This window comes from Ictidomys tridecemlineatus, chromosome 4 (genome assembly GCF_052094955.1).
Source record: "Ictidomys tridecemlineatus isolate mIctTri1 chromosome 4, mIctTri1.hap1, whole genome shotgun sequence".
Classification (NCBI taxonomy): domain Eukaryota; kingdom Metazoa; phylum Chordata; class Mammalia; order Rodentia; family Sciuridae; genus Ictidomys; species Ictidomys tridecemlineatus.
The window spans coordinates 106,502,339-106,530,127 of record NC_135480.1 but is presented as its reverse complement, the minus strand read 5'-3'; the positions used below and the strand labels follow the sequence as shown (position 1 = coordinate 106,530,127).

At 36.0% G+C, this 27,789-nt stretch overlaps 1 protein-coding gene across 1 annotated transcript; it reads left to right on the top strand.

Annotated features, from left to right (window-relative positions):
* Positions 1-18,950: 18,950 nt before the first annotated feature.
* On the top strand, positions 18,951-19,892 carry Or6m1 (olfactory receptor family 6 subfamily M member 1). The gene has a single exon (XM_005328402.2). The coding sequence runs from the start codon at positions 18,951-18,953 to the stop codon at positions 19,890-19,892; it is 942 nt and encodes a 313-aa protein (XP_005328459.1).
* Positions 19,893-27,789: the final 7,897 nt, after the last annotated feature.

The following is a 27,789-nucleotide window of genomic DNA, read 5'->3' as shown; positions in this document are numbered from 1 at the left end:
CACCAAGGTACCCAAGGCCACTGCGAGGACAAGCCATGCTGGCCACTGATGCCCTCCAGTCACCCCAAGTTCTGCGACTCCGGTTCAGCTGTGAGGCAGTTAGCCGGTGATGTTGGTATTCTAACGTGGATGTGAGTCTTCTAAACCTCCTGTACCCCTGGGTATAAATAGGAACCCACTTCTGTGCCCAGGTGCAGACACCACCCAGGGTAAGCATCTGCTGGGCGAAGCTGCAGTACTGAGCATCCCGATGTGTGTGTGATAGCTTCCTTGTGGTGTGTTCATTCACTTAAGTGCTTCTGAGAAAAACAGCTCCATGTAATCCATGCCCTGACTTTTATTTAATTTTTTAAAGAGTGCTTTTAACTCCTGGAAACAAACATCAGCTCATTTTGTACATAAGAACTTTTTTTAATGAATAAATCAAGCATCATCAACAAGGCAAAAAAAAAAATAAAAAATAAAGGTAATGGATTAATTAATCTCAAGGCAGCCCAGCATTCAGGCAGTGGCATAAATTTTGGTGGCAGGTTTTAATCAGGCTTATTATGAGAATTGGAAGCAGAAAGCAGAGAGTTTTAAAATTTATAGTTTGGCCATAAAATTGCAGTTAATTGGAGCCTTGAAAGTCATTTATGTTAAAGATATTACAGCCACTTAGGAGATACTAAGTATTTTTCACAGATAATTAAAAAATGTTTTGGGGCATCTCAGGAATTTGCAAGACCTTACTCAATGGAGGCTTAACAGCCTGGAAGTGAAAATTCCTTCAAGAAATCATGGGTGTGCCTTGCTCACACAGGGGTAATTCTGATTTATAAAGTATCTCCCAAAAGTTTATTTATAAAAAATTGGTACTGAAAAATGGGGTCATTGCTTTGACTACCCTGACCATATGGTTCAGAAGCCTTTGGAGCTTGTTTGCAGGTGATGAATTTTGAAGAGTTAAAAGATGCAATCTGATTGAGTGTGGGGGCATCTGCTTGTAATCCCAGCAACTCAGGAAGCTGAAACAGAAATATCAGAAGTTTGACAGAGATATGAAAAATTTGTGTTCTATATGTGTAATAAGAATTGTGGTGCATTCCACTGTCATGTATTTAAAAAATAAAAGCAATTTTTTAAAAAAAGAAAGAAATATCACAAGTTTGAGGCAAGCCTCAATAACTTATGACCTTAGCAACTTAGTGAGACCTGTCTTAAAATAAAAAAAATAAAAGGATCTAGTGGCATAGCTCAGTGGTGAAGCATCCCTGGGTTAAATCTCTTGTACCAAAGAGAGAGAAGGAGACAGAGAAAGAGATTAAAGGTGCAAGCTGGAAAAACTTTAGAATATTGTAAGCAGAACTTAATGGGCAATTCTAGTAGGAGCTCAGCAGATCACAAAGCCAATAAGACTGTGGAGAGTAAACACTGGGCTCATGATATTTTAGAAAAGGAGGACTCTCGTGGAAATTGTCCTAGAGACTACTCATGTTAAATTCTGGCAAAGAAGTAGCTACATTTTCCCCATGTATTGAGGCTTCTTGTGAGACTGAATTTAAATGTGATGTTCTAATTAACCTGACAAAGGAAATTTCAGGGGATGCCATAAATATTCCTGGCATCTTTTATCCAAGTTTACTGTGATAATGAGGAGCAGAAATCAGAGCAGAAAGATTAAAAAAAAAAAAAAAAAAACAGGCACTTTGGCCAGAAAAGTAGAAACAAAAATGGAGCTAAAAAAGATATGGTTGTTAAAGAGATTATACTTACTACAAAGATTCTTAGCACTTTACAAAGAGACACTAGGAAACTGGCATGAGGGCATCTTAGGAATTGGCAAGACCACATTCATCTCAGGCTCAAAGGTGTAAAAGTAAAAATTCATTTAAAAGACCATGGGGACACCCTTCTTGAGAAAGGGGTCCTAGAAATTTGTTTCACTGTGGAGCCAAGCAGACACCCAGAGAATGCTGCAGCTATGATACCAGGAGGATTGGCTACTTCTGCATGAATGAAAGATGCTGAATTTAGGGGGTCAGGGAGACTTTCACCAGAATTTAAAGGAAGGCCTTGGAGGCCAGGTGAAGTGAAACAGGGTGAGAATCCCTGCAGGTATCCCCTAAAAGGTTAATGTGTGAAGATATGAGAAGAAAGTCAAATCTACAGTAGAGAACTCCAATATTAAGAGATGCTAGGAATGTCTGCTGCTGCAACCTGCACAGCTGTTAATTCAGGACAACCAGAGCGGGTGATGAGGGGATGAAAAAAAGACAAACAGGCACACAAATAGAAAAATTTAGGGCTTGGTGGATCACTAAACTCTGGTAGGGAGATTGTGACCCAGAACCAGCTCAGCATGTTTATTATATAAGATTTTTCTTAGGGGATCAGGTACCAGGGATTGAACTCTGAGGCACTCAACCACTGAGCCACATCCCCAGCCCTATTTTGTATTTTATTTAGAGACAGGGTCTCACTGAGTTGCTTAGGGCCTCTCCATTGCTGAGGCTGGTTTTGAATCCAAGATCCTCCTGTGTCAGTCCCCAAGCTACTGGGGTTAGAGGTGTGCATCACTATGTCCAGCTATTATATCAGTTTTAACTTCAAAAGGGTTATTGTGAGAAAGTTTCTTCAAAACAAGCAGAGCCAAGGTCATAGGTATGAGCAGCCCAATTATACTTGTCAGCTTGCATCTATAATTTTCTACCCCCAGGCAGCTGTTGTCTGAACTTCTAGGTCAAAAACTGATAGTCCCCTGGCTTACACAGAACTTCCTTTTGGACAGGGCATAACCAAAGCAACTGGGTCTCCATTGGCAGCTTTTCACTGAGAGTTCCCAGTAGAGGCATCACTTTTGCAGGAAATTTCAAGGACCATAACTCAGTCATTGCTCTTGACAGTCTACTAAGGTAAACTGCATGAATCAAGCAGAGACATGCCAGGAAAGAGGTCATGTGGGCTGCAACCATCAAGGTGATAGGGACAGCTACACAAGTCTTTTGGATTAAATTAGATTATGAGAGTTTTAAACTAATGTGGGGTAAAACTTAGAGGAAGCAGGTCACTAGCAGCATAACTTTGGGGTTTCTACTTTGCCCCTGATGAGCAGGGTGCGCTCTCTTTTCTCATTCATATTCTCTCTCTCTCTCTCTCTCTCTCTCTCTCTCTCTCTCTCTCTCTCTCTCTCTCTCTCTCTCTCTCTCCCCTTCCTGATTGTCACATCCTGAGCTGCTTTCCTCCATCATGTCCTTGCCATAATGTTTTGTCTCACCTATGGAGAAGTGGACCCAGGGCTATGGAGTTGGCTGACCATGATCCAAAATAAACTTTTCCTCCTCTAAGATGTTCTTGTCAGATATTTTGGCCTCAGCAGTGAAAAGCTGACTAAAACAGCATTCCCAGAGCATATTTTCCAGGGTTTCTTTCAGCATACTCTATCAAACACTCAGAGGCCATTGAAGGTTTTGCCCAGGGTGTTCTGACTACTGCTTGAGCTGACAGCAGAGCTTGGCGTCATCCGGGAGGTACTAGTTATGCAGAAATGAAGAATGCTAGAGCTAGGGGTCACTGAGGCTTCCCCTGAAATTTCAAAGGAAGGCCTAGAAGGCCAGACAACAAGTAGCAGGGTAAAAATTCCTGTAGACTGGCCCCGCGAGAGCAATGTGTGAGGCTAGAAGGGTGAAGCCAAAGCTCGAATGGCAACTCCAGAAGTTAAGAGATGCCAATAACATGGATTATCTGCCAAAGAAAGCAGCCAGCTATGGAGAGAGCTGGTCTTAGTGAGGCCACATGAGTTGCAACTTTCAAAACCAAAGGAGCAGGGATTCCCAGATCACATCTCAGATATTGGATGTGGAGCAACAGGAAAATTTTCCCCAGTGCATTTCAGTCTTGTTCTGGTTCCATTCCTTCTATATTTCTGTTCCCCCATTTTTGAATGAAATTTTTTACTCTGTGCCATTGTACTGTTACAGATCAAGAGCCCACCATCTCCATGGTCAAGGCAGCTATGGAAGTCCTTAGTGAACAGTTCTTATAATCACACCTAAAGATTCCATACATGTCACTCAGAGTAGCAGGCATAAGTTTATTAGAAGAAATAGGAAAAGGGAAAAAGGAGATATTCACAAGGAATGGGTCTCTTAGAGAAGAGAGGGATTTTCTGCCCCGCCTCCCTTCCTGTTTTTGGGGAGATATGATCCCAAGGAAGAGATATTTTGCTAATGACATGCTAAAGATCCAAGACAACTCTGAGTCATTTTGGCCAAACTTTTTCTTACACATTTTATGGTTAAGGATTTTGCCTATCTCCCTCAGTCTGGAATCTGGTCTGTGTGAAGGTCATAAACCACCCCTTCAAGGTAATTTGTGTTCTTGTTATTACAGGGAGGAGTATTTCAAGCCTGCATTTCTCCTTCAGATAACAGCTTGTTTGCTGAGAAATGTAACATATCCTACTGACTTAAACCAGTCAAGGTTTCAGGCACATTGCTTTTTTAAATGAAAACATGTGTACATTAGCACAGTGAATCCAGTTTCTAGAATTATCCCCTGAACCTCATGTTCCCAGTATTCATGACAATATGTTGACTATCTTAATATTGTATATATAGGTATATATATAAAGTATAAAAAATTAGCTTTTGATTTTTATAGGAATTCACATTCAAGAGTTTGCCTTAAATCTCAGAAGAGAAAATTCTGAAACTGTTAAAATATTAAGGGGACTTTTGGAAATGGAATAATGAATTTTTCATTATGAGACAAACTGAGATTTGGGGGTCCATGGATGAAATGTTATGATCTAAAAATGAGGTGTCCCCAAACCCCTGTGTTAATGCAGGAATATTCAGAGGTGAAATGATAGATGAGAACTATAACCTGGTCCATCCTTCCTAATTTGAATGGACTAGCTGGGTGGTAACTGTAAGTAGATTAGGTGTGGCTACATAAGGTAGGTCACTGAAGAAATGCCCTAGAAGGATTCATCTTCCTAATGTTCCCTTCCCCTTGATCCCTCTGCTTCCTAGCAGCCATAAACCAGCATGGCCATGATGCCCTGCCTCACCTCTGGCCCAGAGTAATGGAACTGGCTTACCATGGACTAAACCTCTGGAACTTTGGGTCCAAAATAAACTTTTCCTCTTCTATATTGTTATTGTGAAGCACTTTGGTCACAGCAACAAAAATCTGACTTAACACAATCACAGATTATAATAGACCTCACATCAATTGGAAAACAAGACTATTTGTTGAGAGTTGAGAAAAGAACCAGGAAAATACTAATGAAGTTTCTGTTAAAGACAAATGTAGTCATAAAATAACACTATTGGCTTGTCATTAGATGAAAAGGGTTTCCTCTGAACCCCAAAACACCCCTCCACATTTAAATGTGACTTCAGATTTAAGGCAGTCATGTGATACCATCCTATCTAATTTACCACTATTCTCATTCAGTATTTCTTATTAAATATTTCTTCTGTATGTTCTCATCAGAATTTCCTTTAAACTTTCCCCATCTTGGAGCCTTCTTGGTATACCCTCATGTACTCACATACATACACACATAGCCAAAGTCACACCTCTGAGCATTTTTTGCCTTCTCTTCAGCCCATTGATGGGAGAGGGAATTCTGCCCTAAAACTCCAAAGATGGCAAACACACAACATTCAGCACTGGGTAGATAATATTGACAGCAGTCACATAAACTCACATCCAAGAGAGAAGAACACAGATGCCATGCTGCACTCAGAAGCAGAATGAACAACTCCTTGGCTGGCAGCAAACTGAAGCCTGGCAAGTTGAGTCCTGGCTGGGATATGGCTAGTCTGGCTGATAGGAAGACTCCCTATTGGATGGTGGTACACATCTGTTGAAAGCTAGGAAAGTCAAGGTTTGGCCCTGTGGGACTTAAGACATCAAGGCAGCACATAGATTCTAGGCCTTACAATACACCTCTCCAGTACTACTTATGGGTATTTTTATAAAATATTGCCCTTGTGTCCTGGCTTATATGTCAGCTTCCATTTTGGAAGTGCTCATTCCACTACAAGGATTTCTCTATTTCCCCACCCAACCTTTTCAGGTACTTATATTTCATGATATAGTTATCTTCTAAAACTCTTTTCATTTATTTTAAGATTGAAATCAAAAATCCTAAAAATAAACCAGACTATTTCTAATCAATTTAACTGTACCCCCAAAACAAAGTTGAAGAACGCTTTTAGGAGTACAAAAATATCCTTTATAATGTCTGATATTCAGTCAAAAATTACCAGGCATCCACCTGGTGTGGTAGCACATACCCGTAGGAGGCTGAGGCAGGAGGATTGAAAGTTCAAGACCAGCCTGGGCAACTTAGTAAGATCCTGGCCTAGGAATGTAGCTCAGAAGTAAAGAGCTTTTCTAACATGTGCAGGACCCGAGTTTGATCCCAGTACTGTTTTTTAAAAATTACCAGGCTTCCAAATGCATAGGCAACAAAACACAAAAATTGGCAAAGGGTATTACATTAGATTAAAAAGTTTCTATCTAGCAAACAAAACAGTCAACAAAGAGACAACTAGCTGACAGAATGGGTGAACATATTTGTAAACTATACATCTGACAAGAGTTAATATCCAGAATATTAGAAGGAACTCAAATTGTTTCTCAGATGTTTGGCTGAGATTTTTCAATAGAAAAATATATTAGGAACTCAACCAAAAGGCAAATAATAATAATAACCCAATTTCAAAGATGTGCAAAAGCTCTGACTAAGCATTTCTAAAATGAAGACACATAAATGGCCAACAGATATATGAATAAATGTTCAATATCATGAATTGAAAGGAGAATGTAAATCAAAACCATTATGAGATACCACCTCACCCCAGTGAGAAATGACTATTGTCAAAAGACAAAAAATGACAAATAATAGCAAGAATATGGAGAAAGAGGAACTTAGATATTTTTGCTGAGAATGTAAATTAGGACAGCCATTATGGAGAGCAGTATGTCGATTCCTAAAAAACTAAAAATATAACAAGTGACCCAGTAATCCCGATAAGCATATAACAAAGAACATGAAATCAACATGTCAAAAGGACACTTTCACCCTATGTTTATTATAGCATTATTCAAAATAGCCAGAATATGGAATCAACCTAAATGTCCAGCAATAGATGAAAGAAAAAAATGTGTCATACATACACAATGGAATACTATTTATCCATTTTAAAAAGCATTTAATTGCTGTGCACAGTGGAGCACACCTGTAATCCCAGAGGCTCAAGAGGCTGAGACAGGAGGATGGCAAGTTCAAAGCCAACCTCAACAAAAAACAAGGCACTAAGCAATTCAGTGAAATCCTGTCTCTAAATACAACACAAAAAGGGCTGGGTATGTGGCTCAGTAGTTAAGCACCCCTGGCTTCAATCCCTGATACAAAAAAAAAAAAAAAACACATTTAATCTTGTCATTTGCAACATAGATAAGCCTGAAATACATTATGTATGTGAAATAAATCAGGCACAGGAAGACAAACTCTGCATAATCATATTCGTAAGTGGAATCTAAAAAAGTTGATTTCATAGAAGTTGAAAGAAGTTATTATCAGAAACTAGGGAAAATATGGGGAAGAAAAAGGGAGAAAAATCAGACAACAGGTATAATGTTATTGCTTGATAGAAGGAATTCTGTGACATAATAGGGTAAATGTAATATTATAATATTACATTATAGAACTCAAAATAGTTAGAAAAGAGGAATTCAAATGCACTTACCACAAAGAAATTAAAAGTTTAATGTAGTGAACATGCTAATTATTCTGAGTTGATCAAAATATCACATTGAACCAGATCTAGCAGGGCCTACCTGTAGTGCAATATACTCATGAACCTGAGGTAGGAGGATCAAAAGTTCAAGTTCAACCTCAGCAACTTAGCAAGATGCCCTGTCTCAAAAAACAACACCAGCATATCACACTGAACTTCCTAAATATGAGAAAATATTATGTTTCAATCCAAACATCAGAAAATATATTTTAAAGTTACTAGGCATACAAAGAAATAGGAAAATATAATCCACAAGGAAAAAAAGCAAATGAAATTTATACAAAAATGACAAAGATGAAAGAATTAGACATTAAGACTGCTATTATATCTGCATACTATTTGTTAAGTAGAGAAGAAAGTATAATGTGTGAAATTAAAAAAAAAAATCCATAGGGTGGAAGTAACAACTGATTGGTCATTGCAAAAGGAAAAACTAATAAACTTGAGCACATAGCAATGAAAAAAACTACATGAAAAGGGGGAAAATTGGAAGAAAATTTTAAAGAGAATTCACAAAGGGTGGTACAACTTCAAGCAAATATACATTTACTTAGACTAAAATAGAGTGAGAGTGGGAAATATCTGAAAAATAAAGACAAAAATTTTCCAAATTTGATGCAAATTATTATCACAAAAGTCTAAGAAGCTCAACAAATAGAAGAGATATAAATAAAAGTATATTGAGCCATATTATAATCAAAGTGCTTAAAACCATATTGCTATAAATAGTCTAAAAGCAATCCAGAAAAAATGATAAATCATATATACTGAGAAACAAAGACAAATTAACAGCAGATTTCCCGATTCTGTAAGCAGATTTCCTTACAGAATCAATGTAAGCTAGAAAGTATTTAAATAACAGCATTAAACACTGAAAAAGAAAATGTCAATCTAGAACTCAAACAAAATATCTCTTGAAAACAGAGGCAAGGTCTGGGGATATAGCTCAATCAGTCGAGTGCTTGCCTCACATTCACAAGGCCCTAACTTCCCCAGCACCACCACCAGCACCAGCACCACCAAAAAAAAAACAGATAAAATAAAGAACTTTTCAGATGTAAGTATGTATATCTCCAGGCAGAAATGCCAGTAGAAAATATGTTCATCAGAGGAGGATCCCCACAGCATCAGGACCCACAAAGCAAGAGGAAAATTCAGTGAGGCGGGTAATGAATAGGAACTCACTGAAGTGCCTTCTACCCACAAAGGCAAGCAGTAACCAAAGGCTACAAAACCAAAACTTATGAAAATGGAAATTTCATTCCCACCAAATGCTTTCACCACCTTAGCACAAATAAGCTCCTTATTTCTGAGCAAGATTTTTCCTCTTTTTTTAATTTGCATTTTCTTTCTTACTTTTTTTCTTAGTTCTTTTTCCTTATACCCATAATCCCACTTTTATTCTATTTTTTGTATTCTTATTTTTTTTAATTTTAACAATTTAAAAAATTTTTTCAAACATCATATTGTATTACCTTTTGGTTTTTTCTATTATACATGATTTTGTGTACATGTACATGGGTATGTGTGTGGGAGTGTATGTGTGTACTCACTGTGTGATTAAGTTAAAATATATATGTATATTTTTATAATTTTATCTTTACATTAATTGCTTCCTTCTACACTTGTTTATTATTCAGCCTTGATTTATCTTGGATTAGGTTTAAGTATATGCAGGTTTAAATTACTTAGATCTTACAGTTGTTGATTTGATCATACTTTGGGTCTGGCCTCTTTTTCTTCCCTCTTTTCACTCTTTTCCTACTATCAGTCAATTTTTTTGTTCCTATTTCCTCTCTGTCTTTATCTTATCATTCTTATTTAATCTTTTATTACTTCTTCTTTACAGTCAATATCTGCTCCCTACCTCCTGCCTCTCCTCTGATCACTGTTTTTAAGAAACTTCAAAATTTCTCCCTCCTTCCCACCCTATTTTCTCTTTACTTCAAAACCTGTTGTTGCACTGAACAATAGAATTATATCAGTATATGCAATTCATACCCTGCTCATGTTGAGGTGATTATTAATACAGTGGATGACATAATAGACACTTGATATTGAAGGCTGAATCTAGTTCACAAATTTGTTTTGCTGGTACTAATGTTAATTGTTGACCGCCACCATTCCTATATAGATGGCTGTTAATGTTACAAATGTCAAAATAGATGCTAGATATTTATCTTTATATGTCAGTTTTTGTCATTGGTTCTACTCCTAGCTTCCTCCTCCAAGAAGGACTAGAAAATACTTCAAGCCTACAGAGTAGAGACCATGCTGCCAAAAAATTCTTACACCCTAGCCAAAGAATAATGACTCTCACCCCACACAAGATCTAAACCCTACATGAGCCTAAGTGTAACTTTTAACACCTAGAAGTAGGGAGACAAAATCCCCCCAAAATAACAGGTTCCCAGGAGGAACAAACAGAGGGAAACTTCAGGTCCCCCTCCCACGTTGATATTTACACATACATCAAAAAACAAGAAATCACCAGGCAACGTGGCATACTCCTATAATCCCAAAGCCTGGGAAGGCTGAGGCAGGAGGATCATAAATTCAAAGCCAGCCTCAGCAACAGTTAGGAGCTAAGCAACTCAGTGAGACTCTGTCTCTAAATAAAATACAAAATAGGGCTGGGGATGTGGCTCAGTGGTTGAGTGCCCCTGAGTTCAATCCTCAGTACCCAAAATAATTTTTAAAAAAAAATTATGTTCTACTTTAAAGCTTTAGAAAAAGAAAATAAAAATAAAAATCAACAAGATACAAAATGAAAAAGGAGAGGTTACTGTGACACTTTAGAATTATTAGAAACTATTTTGAAACTTTATACTCCAATAAACTGCAAAATCTAGAAGCCACTGACAAATTTCTAAACACATATGACTTGCCCAAACTGAATTGGGAAGATGTAGAAAATCTAAACAGACTAATATCAAGTAATGAAATTAAACCACAGTTAAAAGCCTACCAACAAAGAAAAACCCAGGACCAGAAGGCTTTACAGTGCAGTTCTACCAGACTAAAGAGGAAATAACTCAGTCTTCCTCAAATTATTCCATGAAATTGAAAGGTAAGGAACACTCCCAAAAGCATTCTATGAAGCCAGTATAATCCAGATGCCAAAACTAGACAAAGACTCATCTAGGACAGCAAACTACAGACCAATATCCCTTTATCCTTAATAAAATATTAGCAAATCACATTCAAAAACATATTAAGAAGATAATACACCAGGATCAAGTGGGCTACATCCTAGGGTTGCAAGGCTGTTTCAACATACACAATGTAAATGTAATTCACCATCTAAATAGAATTGAGAATCATATAATCATCTCAATAGATGCATAAAAGGCCTTTGATCAAAATATAGGACCCATTCATGTTAAAAAACACTGAAGAAACTAGGGATAAACGGAACTTACAAAGACTAGATACAGCAAACTCATAGTCAACATCATACTGAATAGAGAAAGCTGAAAACTTGTCCTCTACAATCAGGAACAAGACAAGAATGTCCACTCTCACCACATCTATTCAATATAATTCTCAAAAATCTATCAAGGACAATCTGGCAAGAGAAGGAAATTAAATTAAAGAAATATAAATTGAAAAAGAAGAAATCAAACTATGCTGATGACATGACCCTATATCTAAAAGACCCCAAAATATTCCACCAGAAATATTTCTAGAACTGATAAATAAATTTAGCAAAGTAGCAGGATACAAGATCAACACTCATAAATCAATAGATTTTCCTATATTCCAACTGTGATTCAGCTTAGAAAGAAATCAGGAAAATCACCTCATTCATAATGCCCTAAAAAAAATACTGGGAATTAATCTAACCAAGAAGGTGAAAGATCTGTGAAACCTATAGAACACTAAAGAAATTGATGAGGACCTCAGAAGATTGAAATACCTCCTATGTTCTTGGATAGGCAGAATTAATATAGTCCAAATGGCCATACTATGAAAAGTAATACATTCAATGCAATCCCCATAAAAATACCAATGATATTCTTCACAGAACTTAAATAATATTAATAATAATTCTAAAATTCATTTGGAAGAATAAGAAATCAGACTCCCAAAGCAATTCTGAACAAGAAAAGTGATGCAGAAGACATCACAATACCTGACCTCAAATTGTATTACACAGATATAGTAGCAAAAACAGTATGGTATTAGCATCAAAATAGATATTAAGACCAATAGAATAGAATACAATAGAAGACAGAGACAAACTCAAATTTTTACAGCCATCTGATACTTGACAAAAGTATCAAAAATATATGTTGGAGAAAAGACAGCCTCTTTCATAACTGGTGCTGGAAGAACTGGATATCCATATGTAGAATAATGAATTTAAATCCCTATCTTTCACCCTGAACAAAACTGAAATCAAAATGGATCAAAGACTTAGACCAGAAATCTTGAAATTGCAAGAAAGAAACATAGGTCAACCCTCCATCATAAAAGTTCAGGCATTGACTTCCCAAACAAGACCCCTAAAGCTCAAGAAATAAAACCAATAATCAATAAATTAGATGCCATCAGACTGAGAAGTCTCTGCACAGCAAAGGAAATTATTAAGAGAGTGAAGAGAGAGCCTATGAGATAGGAGAAAATTTGCCAGCTACTACTGTAATAGGGAACTAATATCCAGGATAGATAAAGAACTCAAAAACTCAATGCCAAAAAAAAAAAAATAGCTAAAGAACAGTCATTCCCGGCTGAGTTCAGGACAAGAGCTCTTCTTTTTGGACATGAACAGAACAGAAATAACAATAATAATAGCAACAACAACAGAATCTACTATGGCCATATTTTTATCCAGAACTTTAAACAAATGGGCAAAAGATCTAAACAGAAACTTCTCAAAAAAAATACAAATATTCTTCAATAAATATATGAAAAAGTGTTCTGCATCTCTAATAGTTAGAGAAATGCAAATCAAAACTAAGATTCCATTAGAATGACAATTATCAAGAACATGATGGTGAGAAATGCTGGAGAGGATGTGGGGGGAAATGTACACTCTGACATTTTTGGTGTGACTGTAAATCAGTATAACCATTCTGGGAAGCAGTGTGGAAATTTCTCAAAAATCTAAGGTTAGAACCATCATATGATCCAGCTATCCCACACCTCAGTGTTTATTGGAAAGATCTAAAATCAGCATACTGTAAAGATACAGCTACTACAATGTTTATAGCAGCGCAATTCACAATAGCCAAATTGTGAAATCAACCCAGTTGCCCATCAACAGATGAACTGATAAAGAAAATGTGTTATATATACACAATGGAGTTTTACTCAGCCATAAAGAATGAAATAATGTCATTTGTCAATAAATGGATACAAATGGAGAAAATCATGCTAAGTTAAATAAGCCAGACTCAGAAAATCAAAGGTTGAATGTTTTGTCTCATATTGGAAGCTAGACCAAAACAAAGGAAAGAAGCAATGGGGACCAGGATTGGATATTATAAAGATAAAGGAAAGATCAGTGGAGTAGATGTAGGAGAATGAGAGGGAGGAAGGAAGGGAAAGAGGAAGATAAACGGAATAAATTTAACAAAATCATATTACACTCATATATAAATATTTATAGATATTCATATATAAAAATTTCATTTTTATGTGTGTGTAGAAGAAAGGAAGTTTTTAATAGAAGAAGGAGAATAGAGAGGGAGAAGAGAGGAAAGGGATGGGCAATGGTGCTTAAAATAAAATTCCTCGTATGTATGATTTTGTCAAAATTATCCCAATTACTATGTATAATTATGATTTAATTTTTTTAATGAAAAGAAAAGGAGTTCATCCAAAAACTGGAGATCTGAATGGTGCCTCAGAATAAGTGTATAAGAATAAAGAAATTTTAAGATAGCAATCCAAAATTGATATCCTAGGATTTGGGATTTTAGAGAATGAGTAATCCTAATACAGGCAAGATCAACTAATAATGACGGCATTGAAGACTTCAAGAGGAATGCAGAAGGCAGTCTTTAGAAACGAATTAAGATATTCACACTTCAGGGTCTTTTGCGGCAATTCACACAAATCACTGAAAAATATCTATATTTATGTGTCACCAGTGTTTTAAAATTCAATTTTAAAAACTCTACCATAGTTGTCTTACTTGGAACTTTGTTAACTTCTTCCCTAAAACACAGTCAATGACTGACAGTACCAAAGAAAAATTATGAAAGTATATTCTATGAACCTTGCAAGAGTTTAATAAAAAAAACTGGAAATTATTTTCTGATTGGAAATAGAATTGGGAATAAAATCACAACAAAATTATGATTATTAGCATCTTATTGTAAAATTATAATACATTATATGTTTACATAATATACAATATTACATAATAAATAATATATGATATTAATCTAAAATTATATTGTTATTATAATGTCCCTCCAGTCACATCCCCCTCTCTCTCTAGTACATAAAAATAAAGTGCACATTTTCACTTGAAAGAGCTTCAGTGAAACCACTATCCTCAAGTGAAAGTCAGATTTCTATTAAGATAAAATGGTAAAGAGTTTTAGTTTAAAAAGAAAATGTCTAAAGGAATGTTCATTTGAAAAAAAAATATGCTGGAGAATATAGTAGAAGTTTATGACAAGCTCACATCTGTGGGAGATGCGTCTAGAATATGGAAAAACAGTCACTCCCAGCTGAGTTCAGGACAGAGCTCTTTGGTCATGGACAGAACAAGGACAATAATAATAGTAGCAACAACAATGGAATTTACTATGGCCACATTTTTATCTGAAATTTTTTAAAAACCTCTATGGTAATAAATGGTATCTGAAACCAGAATATTCATTGTTAGAGAACATTCTATATTTTATCAATAACTTAAGAAGGATAAAAAGGATTCCATAGTTTTAGCTTCCTTGTAGAAACTTTCAAGTACTCTTTTTCCTCTAAATAAATAAAGCAAAATATGAGTAAATCCCCAAGGAGGCCCTGGACGGATCTATTTGGCGCCTTCCAAAACTTTGTAATTGGGATTAGGTGGCTCAGAACCAACATTCTTTTATAACAATATTATTAATTAACTTCTTTTGATCCAGAGTCCCAAGAGCTGTTTTCATCTAAATCTCTAGGGCAAATGAGCCCAGAAAAAACATGGTTCATCCAATTGGGGGAAAAAATAATATAAGAAGGGAAGCATACCAGAGAAAAGGAAAGAGGTAAACTCTTTAAAATATCCAAGTCATGTTAATCTGGTGAGACATTTAGAGTACTCAAGAGCATTTAGTAAAAACTTCCATAGAAAGATACTGTAATAACCATGAAAGTAGAATGAGATTCCAAAATAATTTCTGAATTCCCTTCTCTGAGCCGTTACTTGGTGAGTACACCTAAGAATTTCACATTAGCCATATCTGGTTGAGTTACTCATATAAAATTCTATGTCCAAAAAACCTAGTTAATTTATTTTTAAATAACTAAAATGATTGAAAATTAACAAAAGGGAAATATGTAGCCTGCCTAGATGGAGAAAAATGCTTGAAGGTTGAGAATAATTAATTTTCTAAAAATTTTAAATGGAAAATCTACTTGAATTCTATTATGACTAATTTATTTCTATAACTTTTCAATTCACTTTCTGTAACTATAACATTCTGTACAAAAATAGAATGTAGAATTTATGTTGTGCTAACTCACTGGGATGTTATGGACTAAGAATATCTAAATAGTAGTGATGTTTGAAGGATTGTCATGGTAGAAAAGGTTAACATTTTGTCTGCAAGTCCTGTATGTACATAAACATAGTTTTGGAAATATGAAAAACATATTCCCACCAGGTACAGTGGCACACGCCTATAATCCCAGTGTCTCTGGAGGCTGAGACAAGGAGGGTCATGGGTTCAAAGCCAGCCTTAGAAGAGCAAGGCACTAAGCAACTCAGTGAGACCCTGTCTCTAAATGAAATACAAAATGGGGCTGGGGACGTGGCTCAGTGGTTGAGTGTCCCTGACCTCAGTCCCCAGTAACCCCTCCCCAAAAAAGACATCTTCCCATTTCAGATAGGAACTTTAAACTCAGCCAGTGCTGAGGTAAGATAGTAAGTTATGAGTCACTGGTGTCATCCAAGCAGCAGCTGGATGGTTGTGTGTGAGGCTGCTGACCAGAAGGATCAATATTGGAGTTAGCTAGATGAGAAACCTAGTATGGTTCATTTCATCTTTGACAGATATTTCTATGAGTTAGAAATAGAAATAGAATTAGCAAAAAAAATGCAAAGTACAATGTTTGGAATCAATTTTGCACATGTAATAAAGTTCAAACCTCTCACTGTATCTGCATATATAAAGCATGTTAAGAGAATTTTACATTATCTTATGTAATTAGTGAACTGTAAGTATTCTTTTTCATACATAGTTTATTTACTAATATCATATTACTTTTGTTTAAATTTACTTTTCTATATTTTGTCTCTTCAATCTGTCAACATGCTTAATATATCAGATACCAATCTGGAGGGATTCAGGCCACTTATACATTAAAATATTCCTCAGCTACAAATTAAACTTTTCATCATTTATTGTTACTTATTCAGATAAGAAACAGTGAACTTTAATTGTTCATCTCCTTTAAGTGCATTTCAATCTTTTCTGAATGGGATTGTATTTTTAACAAGAATCTCTTAGGAACTGTCACACATGCAATTTAATTTAAACCTTATAGAAGCTCATTTGAAAGTCATAATTATCTTCATTTCTCAGATAAAGAAGCTGCAGCTCCAAAGTGAAGATTTAATTAAATATAACAGAGATGGGGTAAAAACTGGGATTGAAAACAATTTTTAAGCTCTCATTAATCTAATCAACACTTAAATATTAAAATCTAAAATTTGTCTTTTGGAACAACTTCATGGAAAAAAAAATAATACAGGATCCACAAAAAACAAATAACAGGATGCCTCATAAAGAAATTTCACACATGATTGCCTGTGCTGCTACATTGACATGTGCATCCATGATTAACAACATCTGTGCAGTGATTTGGAAAATCATTTAAAAGTTTGTTTACTAGAGAATAAAAACAGAATCTGTGAGGTGATTAGGAGTTGAAAAGCAACTGATAACAGGGCCCTAGGTCAATGATTGGACCTTATAAATGTATAGACCATCTTTTTAATTTTTCAGATGAGAAAACTGAAGTTTCAAACTTAAAGGCAATTTTTTAAAAAGAACAAAGTACTTTAATTCTATTGCATCATCAGCTATCAGGGCCTAACTGTGATCTAGAACTATCATCTCAGACAAAGAACCTATGGCAGACCCATAGAGACTTTAGCATAACCAATCACTCTGGCAAGCTAAATTCTAAAGCCAAGTCTTTCTTAGGGTTTTAAATTGAGACAGAGATAGTGAGATCAAACATTCTATTCTCAAAAATGATTGTCTATCACTTGTTTGTGGAACCTGTATTAATAATGAAACAACTGCACAAAGGTTTGTGTAAAAGAATAATTATTTGATCACTATACAAGCAACAAATATAGACCATCTAAATTCCAAACACTAAGCAACAAGCTAAATATATCACACTATATGAGCCCTTAAAAATGATTGTTCAGGCTTCTAGTAATTGACATGGAAAGATGATATATTATAAAATTTTTTAAAAAGAAGACACAGAAAAGGGGAAGAAAGGAGGAGTTAGTTATAAAATGGGATGCCAGTAGGACTAGTTTGGGATACATTGTTATGTAATTTGACCTTCAAAATAACCTGGAGATATTATGCACCAAAATGTTGTCACTGGAGCCAAGTGATGGCGCACACCTATAATCCCAGCAGCTCAGGAGGCAGGAGGATTGCAAGTTCAAACTTAGCAAGACTGTAAGCAGTTTAGTAAGACCCTGCCTCAAAACAAAACATAAAAAAAGGGATGGGGATGTGACTCAGTGGTTAAGTGTCTCTGAGCTCAATCCCTGGTACCAAAAACAAACAAACAAAAAAATTTGTCACTATATCTCCGGAAGTTTGACTTCATGTTATAATTTTCTGAACTGAAGGTGTCTTTCTTGTAATAGGACAAAACCTTTTAAAATAAAAAAATAAATAAACCAGGAAGCCAAATTTTTATCCTGGAGAAGTGGGAAAAGGAAAATGGCAAGCCCTCAATTAGTAGCAAAGTGGGGAGCAGCTGCTGCTGAGTCATCTATTAAGGAGGAGTTCAGTGAAATGTAGACAAAGAAAGCACCGAGGACAGAGTTACAATGCATATACTTTTAACCTGAAATGAGGAAATCTGCTAAAAAATAATTTCTTAGATTATAAAGAACAACTGGATGGTCTTAAGGCACAGTTCTAAGATTGCACCTGATCAAGCAAATCAAGTAAGCTTAATTAGCTCTACTTTACCTTCTTGGGTATAATTTATGTCTCTCTGATTTTATCATACTATATAATATCTTCTCAAGTAATCAAGCAGATGCATATAACATGTTTCACAGAGCTTATCTAGAGACAAGATATTCACTATTCCCTTCCGAGGTGACATCTCCAGTGATCAATAGGAACCATAAGCCATTGTTCACTATAAACATCTCTGCACTATTTTCATAGTTCTATATGCACTAGAGAAAGGATATAAAACCTGACTCTGGAGACCATCAAATAGAGAAAACACAAATGAGTCTTTACCTCTTATTCAGGACAGGTCACAAATATTGGGGAAAAAATGGATAAGACTTGAAAATATCAAAAAGGAGTCCCCTCTCAGTAACTGTAAATTCTAGAATAATAGAAAAGAGTTCCAGCTAAAATTTGAGGCAGTATTTTGATACATTTTTAGCTAGGAAAACAAAATCGGAACAGAAGAAAAGAATAGAAATTCCATTTAGTAGGAGACAATTTTATAACTACAAGAAAGTTGAGAGATTTTTTTTACCATCTAATCCCTTAATTATGTGGGAAAAATATATATTTAAATAGTATTTTGACATTCCTAAAGCCACACAAAAATGATTTTCAGTAAAGGACTATGTGCTATGACTCAGCTCCTAAAATGAAATGTGCTCAATAATATGTTGTGCAGAGATGTTTATCAAATTACCTAAACTGATTCCCTTTTTCTTCTCTTTTCAGGGAACAACCTACCCACCTTGGGACCATGGCTATGGGAAACGGGAGCACAGTGACTGAATTCACCCTGATGGCCTTCCCTGCTCTCCTGGAGATTCGAATACTCCTCTTTGTGGTTCTCTTGCTAACTTACACATTAACAGCAACAGGAAACCTTACCATCATCTCTCTAATATGGACTGATTCTCACCTGCAAACCCCAATGTACTTTTTCCTCAGTAATTTGTCCTTTCTGGATATTTTATACACCACTGTTGTTACCCCAAAGTTGCTAGCCTGCCTCCTAGGAGAAACAAAGACCATATCCTTTGCAGGCTGCATCACCCAAACATATTTCTACTTCTTTCTGGGGACAGTGGAGTTTATCCTCTTGGCTGTCATGTCCTTTGACCGCTACGTCGCCATCTGTAACCCCCTGCGTTACACCCTCATCATGAACAGCAGGACCAGCTTCCTACTGGTTCTGGGATGCTGGGTGGGAGCCTTCTTGTCTGTGATGGCACCAACCATCGTAGTGACAAGGCTACCTTACTGTAGGAAAGAAATTAATCACTTTTTCTGTGACATTGCCCCTCTTCTACAGGTGGCCTGTATAGATACTCGCCTAATTGAGAAGGTAAACTTTCTTCTCTCTGCCCTGGTCATCCTGAGCTCCCTTGCATTCACTACTGGGTCCTACAGCTACATCATTTCTACCATCCTGCGAATGCCCTCAGCCCGAGGCCGTCAGAAAGCTTTTTCTACCTGTGCCGCTCACATCACTGTCGTCTCTATTGCTTATGGGAGCAACATCTTTGTGTATGTGAGACCAAATCAAAAATACTCACTGGATTTTGACAAGGTAGCGGCTGTCCTCATCACAGTAGTGACCCCTCTTCTGAACCCTTTTATTTACAGCTTAAGGAATGAGAAGGTAAAGGAAGTGTTGAGAGAGACAATGGACAGAATTGCATCCTTGACATTAAGGAAAACTTGACATTGTGTTGAATGCATCACATGATATTTCTTATCTTCAACACATTCATTCTGCATGAACATAGAGGTATGTTAATATGCCAGAAAACTGAGACTCTGCCAACAGAATAAGCCATAACATACCAAACCAAAAGAAAACTGCTCATGTCTTGGTAAAAGGGAATCAATCCACGTATTGTCTTGTATATTCATAGCTTAAAATCATGGAAGGTACCCAACGAGGATTCACAGGTCTCCAGTTGTAATCCTGGCTAAGTCCATTTAATCTTCAGGGACTTTGACCATGTCGCAACTTATCCAAGCCTCAATGTCTCCATCTCCTGATGAAATAATATTACTATATCACTCTCTGTAGTGAGGCGAGTAATGTTAGAGAATTTTAACTTATTAGGCACTCTTAAATATTTTAGGAAACTTAATTTTAACCTCTATTTGCATTATCAAGTAAATATGTGAGAAGTGAAGTTAAAAAAAAAAAAGAAGTGACCCATTACCATCTAAGTCTCTGGCTACACTTGGTGAAAGGCAGAGATATTTGATGAAGACAGGAACATAAGAGAGGTAGATTAAAGGTGAACATATCAAACTGGAGGTTCGTGAAGAATAGCCAAGGAAGATATTAAAAAAAGACAATATTAAAATTAATTTAAGCATGGGTGACCAAAGAGAAGAAAAACCAAGACAGTATGATGCCATGAAATAGGATGAAAGACAAGGAGAAAATCAATGGTTCAAGGACCATGTGTTACCATATTATAAGTATCTGTTGCATTTAATGACAACAGAATATGGACAACTTCAGCAAAAATAAAATCTAATATAATTTTGTGAGAACAGTCCAAAATGAAGTAAGTGTACAGATAAAAATAAATTGAGAATATAAGTGTAGACTATTTTGAGAAGACTCTGTGAGAATACATGCAGTATTGCAATATTAAGGAAGCACAGGTTAAACCAAACATCGTTTTTCAATAGGAAATGTGTTTGCTTTGTATAAAAAATTGGTTAAAGTTGTCTGGTAGTGGGGCTCAGCTAAGGCTCTATGAGAGCAGGGAATGACCCACATGATGGCCTCCCTGGGGTAGTCAAAGGTGAAGAAGACACCTGGAGTACTTGTGAAAGGAGTGCTGTTGGCAGAAGTTCATGGTATAGAATGGTAAATTGGAACAGATGCATCCGGAAGTGGAACCATGTCAAGTAACAAGGTACACATTGTTATAGTTGTTTTCGATAAATGGTCTAAAGAAGGTCCAAAGTGAATCTCGAAAAGACTTTAGACCCAGGCCTGGTGGTGCATACCTTCCCAGCAACTCAGAAGGCTAAAACAAGAGGATCACAAATTCAAAGCCAGCCTCAGCATCTTAGCAAGACCCTATCTCAAAATAAATAATAAAAAGGACTGGGAATATGGATCAGTGGTTAAGTGTCCCTGGCTTCCATCCTTGGCACAGAAAAAGAAAAAAGACCTTAGAGACTTAGTATCTGACTTCCTACCAAAAAATAACTAGAATAATGTGTACAGAGTCAAACAAATAAACACATCCATCACTGAGTGATATGATGCACCAGTGTACACAAAGGAAATTATTTATTCATTTATTCATTTGCCAAATATTGCCTGAGTGCCTACTATGTACCCTTAAACAGAATAGAAAAAATCCTTCTCTCAATGAGTTTAAATTATAGTAAAGGGAAAGATACAAGTAAAATGTAAGGAGGAATTATATGAAAAGCACAAAGGGGGAATATGGAGTTTTTGAGGATGAGTTTCAATTTTAAATAGGGTGGTTAAGAAAGTGCTCTCTGAAGTGATCTCAGAATACAGATTTAAAGGAGATGAGTAAATGTGGATAGCTGGAACAAAAAGATTCTATGCAAGGAGGACACAGAATCATTGCTGTGGTCAGAGTGAAGCAAACAAACTCTTGAGTGAAAACAGGCAGTCACTCAGAGCAGAAGTCACCTCAGGGCAAGCAGCACACAGGGACCAAGATTATCAACACCCGGACCAGACTGAAAACCCAAACAGCCAGATAACTATACTAGACCCATAAGGCTAAGCACTGAGCATCAAGCACAACCACACACAAGCAATAGAGACTGATTATGTATCCTGAAGTAAAACCATACGAAAATAACCCACAGTGTCCTTGTTCTTCCTTTGATGACTTCCTTTCATAACAAATGTGAGGCTAAAAAGTGTCACTTATACTTTCTTAAGCATAAAACATTGGAAATAGAGCACAAACCAGATGACTTTGTTGATTTGTACAACAAACAATGGTTCTCAAATTCTAATTCCTAGACTGGCAGCTTGAAGATCACATAGGAGCATGTCAGAAATTAAAACTCTCAAGCTCACCCCAGACATCCTCCAATCAAGACACTGGAGGGGAGCCGCAGCAGTACATGCCGATGACCTTAGAGCAGGAGACAGTTTGAGAACTATGGCATAAGGTCTAAGCAAGGCACCAGATACCAAGAACCCTACATCATTGCTCAGATTCAGGGACACCCTTGATTAAATAATGGCAGGAAACCTGTCTTGAAATGTACTTGATTTCTGATTTTTTTAAATCATATAACACAGTATTACTATACAATGATAATTATTTTAATTATGATTTTTTGTATTAGAGGTACTTACTTAGATTTTAATTTTTTGGTATAAAATAAATATATTTATTTATTTACAAAACTGAGTTTGCTTCTGTCTGTGGAAAAGTACTTTGCTGGAGTACTAGAGATTGCAGCCAAAGTATTCTGAATTTAATGAGACTTAGGCACCTGGTGATGAAATAAAGATTTACCAAAGAGTTCTTAACAGTGTACAAAAGGCCAGATTTTTAGGTCAGTCACTTAAATCTTTTGTGATCTAAGTATGTCTGATTTTCCCTTTGGTGGAGGGAGGTTTATTTTAATTATATTTTTGTTGTTGTTGTTGCAGTTCTGGAGCATGAACCCAGGGCTTTGTGCATGCTAGGCCAGCATTCTACTTCTCGGCTACATTCCAGGCCTAGTTGTATGGTTTAATCACCATTTTATACATGACCTTTTGCCCTTGGAAGTCATTGGTCAGTCAAGTATTTATTCATAAAAGATGTGTTGAGTATACTTACTGAATCATGATCGTGGGCAAGGTACTTAATGTCTCTGTATCTCACTTCCTTATATAACTATAAAATAAATTTCATGATAATTTCTGTGTTGTAAGGCTAATGTACAATAAACTTGAAAGCAGTCATATTAGTGCATGAGATAAGAAACACTACATATATATAAACATATAAGAATCTATAGAAGTGCTGATAATACAAAGATAAATAGGGCATGATCTCCATTCCAAAGTAATTCATATTTTGGTTTGTAAGAAAATGATTCACAAGAAATTTTATAAATAATACATTCTAAAAATTCCCCCTCACTGTACTGGGGATTGAACCCAGGACCAAGTGCTAAGCAAGCACTTTACAACTGAGCTACAGCCATAAATAATACATTCTAAAAACAAAGGACTGAGCTCAGTGTGCACACCTGTAATCCCGGGACTTTGGAGGTTCAGGCAGAAAGATTCTGAGTTCAAGACCAGCCTCAGCAACTTGGCAAGACTGTCTCAAAGGTAAAAAATAAAAAAGTACTAGGGATATAGCTCAGTGGTAAAACACCTCTGGGTTCAATTCCCAGGAACCCCTAAAAAAATTAAAAACAAAGGGATTAATACTTCTGATTTTCACCATGATAGAATAATAGAGATTATATTTTATATTTTTAACTTAACCAACTAGAAAAATCACACACACACACACACACACACACACACACACACACACACACGACAACTCTTTACAGATACTGCATAACAGGCAGTGAAAGATTGTGATCCTTGAGATAGGGAAATAAACAAGGTGTCCCATCGTGCATCCTGAATGCAGTTTCCAGGCTCCAGCAGAGGGTAGAGCGTGCAAACAGGCTGGTAGTTTCTCTGAATCAGAATACAGACAAAGATCAGAGTTTTGGTAGGCTACAGTGACTTGAATCTTTAGGGAAGAGGATCAGAGATGAGAGAATTGCATAGAAAAGAAACTCTGGAGATAGAGGGTTGCTCCAGAGAATGACTGAATATAGAACTAAGCATGCATGAAAAGAAATTACCAGAAGGATTAAACATATCCACAAGAAATCAATAAACAAAACAATATCCACTGTTCACATTGCTATGGAAATAGTTTGTGTTCCTACCAGCCAGAGTGGAAAAATCTTTTAAATAGTAAATTGTAGGTCATTAGAGAGTAGTGAGAATAAATCATCCTTGGAGCAAAGAAAAACCTAGATTTTTCCAAAGAAATTTATAAAACAAGATTTCAAAGGACTTAACTGGTTCACAAATAATTTAAGTGTCAAGGAGAAAAAAGGCTGACATGCATTAAAATAATATCACCAAATTTATAAGAACAATTTAAAATTCACAATATTCAGCATCCAAATAAAAATATCTATGCATACAAAGAAGGATATTGTGATTCAGAACCAGAAACAAAATCATTAAAAAAAAACAAACCTAAAACTGATGGCAATAACAAGCCAAGATTGTTCAAATACTCATGTACCCTAGAAGGCAGAATGTAATGTGATCTAATGACTAAATAATTAATATTGAAAGTGGTTGAAAGCATTTTTATTATATAATTACTGTGAAATGCTGGTCACCAAAATAATCATTATAATAATTATAACCATTCTCTTCACCCTATCCATTCATGACTTTTAGAAGTCTTTGTATTATTTTTAATATTTTTCTAATAACCACTATTCTTAAACAAAGATAGTCATTATGATACTATATCCTTAAAATATTAGAGAATCGGGGGTAGGGTTGTGGCTCAGTGGTAGAGCACTCGCCTAGCACATTCGAGGTCCTAGTTTAATCCTCAGTACCACATAAAAACAAATAAATAAAATAAAGATATTGTGTCCAACTACAAGTAAAAAATAAACATTTTTTTAAAAATTAGACAATGAGCTTTGTAGGAAATATTTTTGCAACATGCATGATCTATAAACAAGATGACTCTAAAAGATCTATACTTGCCTTTGCATGAAGGAAAACTTGTAAGAGGTAGGACCCAATTTCCTCTTGGTCGTCTCTGTGGGGGAATAAATAAAATCCCAAATGTCACTGGGTCTTACCCATCTGACCCAGATGAATACTGCAAGTTCTCACTCTTCTCCATGATTACTACCAATTGTTCCTGGGCACCCCCAAGAGATATTCTATATGAACTTGTGAACTACCTTTTAATATCATCTGGCTCTGGTTGTCCACTGCTGATTCACACTGTCATGAAGCCATTTAAGGGCAGAGCTTTCTCACTGTCCCTGCAATCTATTCCCCTTGTAAGAAAGCAAATATCAGTGACAAAGAAGCTGTCTTTTGATATCAATACAGTTCACCATTGAGATAGTAGATAGGTTCCTATGTTTGTTGGCATCCCTAGTGTGGATAGGGATACCTAGTATATCTTGAGCAGAAATTGGTATCTCAACTTCTCTATCTATGCACAGAAGTCAAGGTAGCTTAATGCATCATCTCTAAGAATTCTTTACTTTCTTTATAGACCCTTACTATTTATAATTTTAGAAGTGAATCCACATGGCTCAGTTAGATAACCAATATCTGAAATAGATACTATGTTATGTTTCCCATCTGGTACTTCCCACAGGTGCCCACCTTCTCCAGTCAAAAATGTCATAAGAAATTAAGTCTAGATTTCTTGGCCCCTCTGTGTGTCACATATTTTTAGCCTCTATCTAGGACCTCTAATGCATAAATCAGACAGACTTCATGTAGTATCAGCTGACTCCACAGGGCATGTTTGAATATCTGAGATAACTTTGGTGCTCTAAAAAACTCTCACATCCCTTCCAGCTCATGTAACTGTTCTTTGAATAAAATAGGGAAACTTCAACTACAGAATTGGAGAAAATATTTATAAACCACTCATCTAACAAGAGCTTAATAAGTAGAATACACAAGGAACTCAAACAACTCAGCTGAAGAAAATTAATAATCCGATTTGAAAATTGACAAATTAATAGACATTTCTCAAAAGATAAACAAATGGCCCAAAAAAGATGAAAAATGCTCAACATCACTAAACATCAGAGAAATGCAAATAAAAATCAAAATAAGATAGCATCTTATACCAATTAAAATAGCCCTTGTTGAAAAGACCAGAAAATAATAAATGCTGGTAAATATGTAGATAAAAGAGAACTCTCATACACTGTTGGTGACCATATAGATTAGCACAGTCATCACGGAAAATAGTATTGCAGTTCTTCAAAAATTTAAAATATAATTACAAAATAGCCACGATGGAAAGTAGTATGGAGATTCCTTAGAAAACTTGGAATGGAACTATCATTTGTCCCAGCTATCCCACTCCTTAGTCTATACCCAAAGGACTTAAAATCAGCATATTATAGTGACACAGCCACATCAATGTTCATAGCAGCTCAATTCACAATAGCTAAACTGTGGAACCAACCTAGGTGCCCTTCAACAGATGAATGGATAAAGAAACTGTGGTACATACATACAATGGAATATTACTCAGCATTAAAAGAGAATAAAATTATGCCATTTACAGGTAAATGGATCGAGTGGGAGAATATCATGCTAAGCAAAGTAAGCCAATTCCAAAAAACCAAAGGCCAAATGTTCTCTCTGATAAGTGAATGCTGATCCATAATGGAGGGTAGGGGGATGGAGGAACTTTGGGCAAAGGAAAGGAAGCAAAGGGAGAATAAGGACAGGAAAGATGGTGGAATGAGATGAACATCATTACCCTAGGTACATGTGTGACTGCACATATGATGTGCCTCTACATCGTGTACAACCAGAGAAATGAAAAGTTGTGCTCCATTTGTGTACAATGAATTGAAATACATTCAGTTTTCATGTATAACCAATTAAAACAAAATTTAAAAAAAGAAAATATGGAGATATACACAATGCAATACTATTCAGCCATAAAAATGAAGGAAATCCCATCAAGTGTAATAACAGAGAGATTTGAAGGACATTATGTTAAAGTGAAATAAACCGGACACACAAAAAAAGATACTTTATGATCTCACTCATTTGTGGAATCAAAAAATATTACTGATAATTCTATTCTAAAGAACTCAAAAACTCAAAAACAAAAAAAAATGAATACTCCAACCAAGAAATGAGCTAAGGCTGGGCTGGGATTGTGGCTCAGCGGTAGAGCACTTGTCTAGCATGTGCGAGGCCCTGGGTTCAATCCTCAGCACCACATAAAAATAAATAAATAAAAAATAAAGGTATTGTGTCCAACTACTTCTAAAAAATAAATATTTTTTAAAAAGAAATGAGCTAAGGAATTGAACAGACACTTCACAGAAGAAGAAATACAATTGACCTGCAAATATATGAAAATATGTTCAACATCTCTAGCAATTAGAAACTACTTTAAGATTTCATCTCGATCCAGTCAGAATGCCAATTATCAAGAATACAACCAACAATAAATGTTGGCGAAGATGTGGGGAAAGGTACACTCTTACATTGTTGGTGGGACTGAAAATTGGTGCAACCATTATGGAAAGCAGTATGGAGATTCGTCAGAAAACTCAGAATGGAACCACCATTTGACCCTGCTATCCTACTTCTAGGTTTAAACTCAAGGGAGTTAAAATCAGCATACTACAGTGATGCAGCCACATCATTGCTTATAGCACCTCAATTCACAATAGCCAAACTATGGAACTAACATAGATGCCCTTCAATAGATGAATGGATAAAGAAAATGTGGAATATATACACAGTGGAATATTACTCAGCCTTAAAGAAGGGTGAATGTGTGGCATTTGCT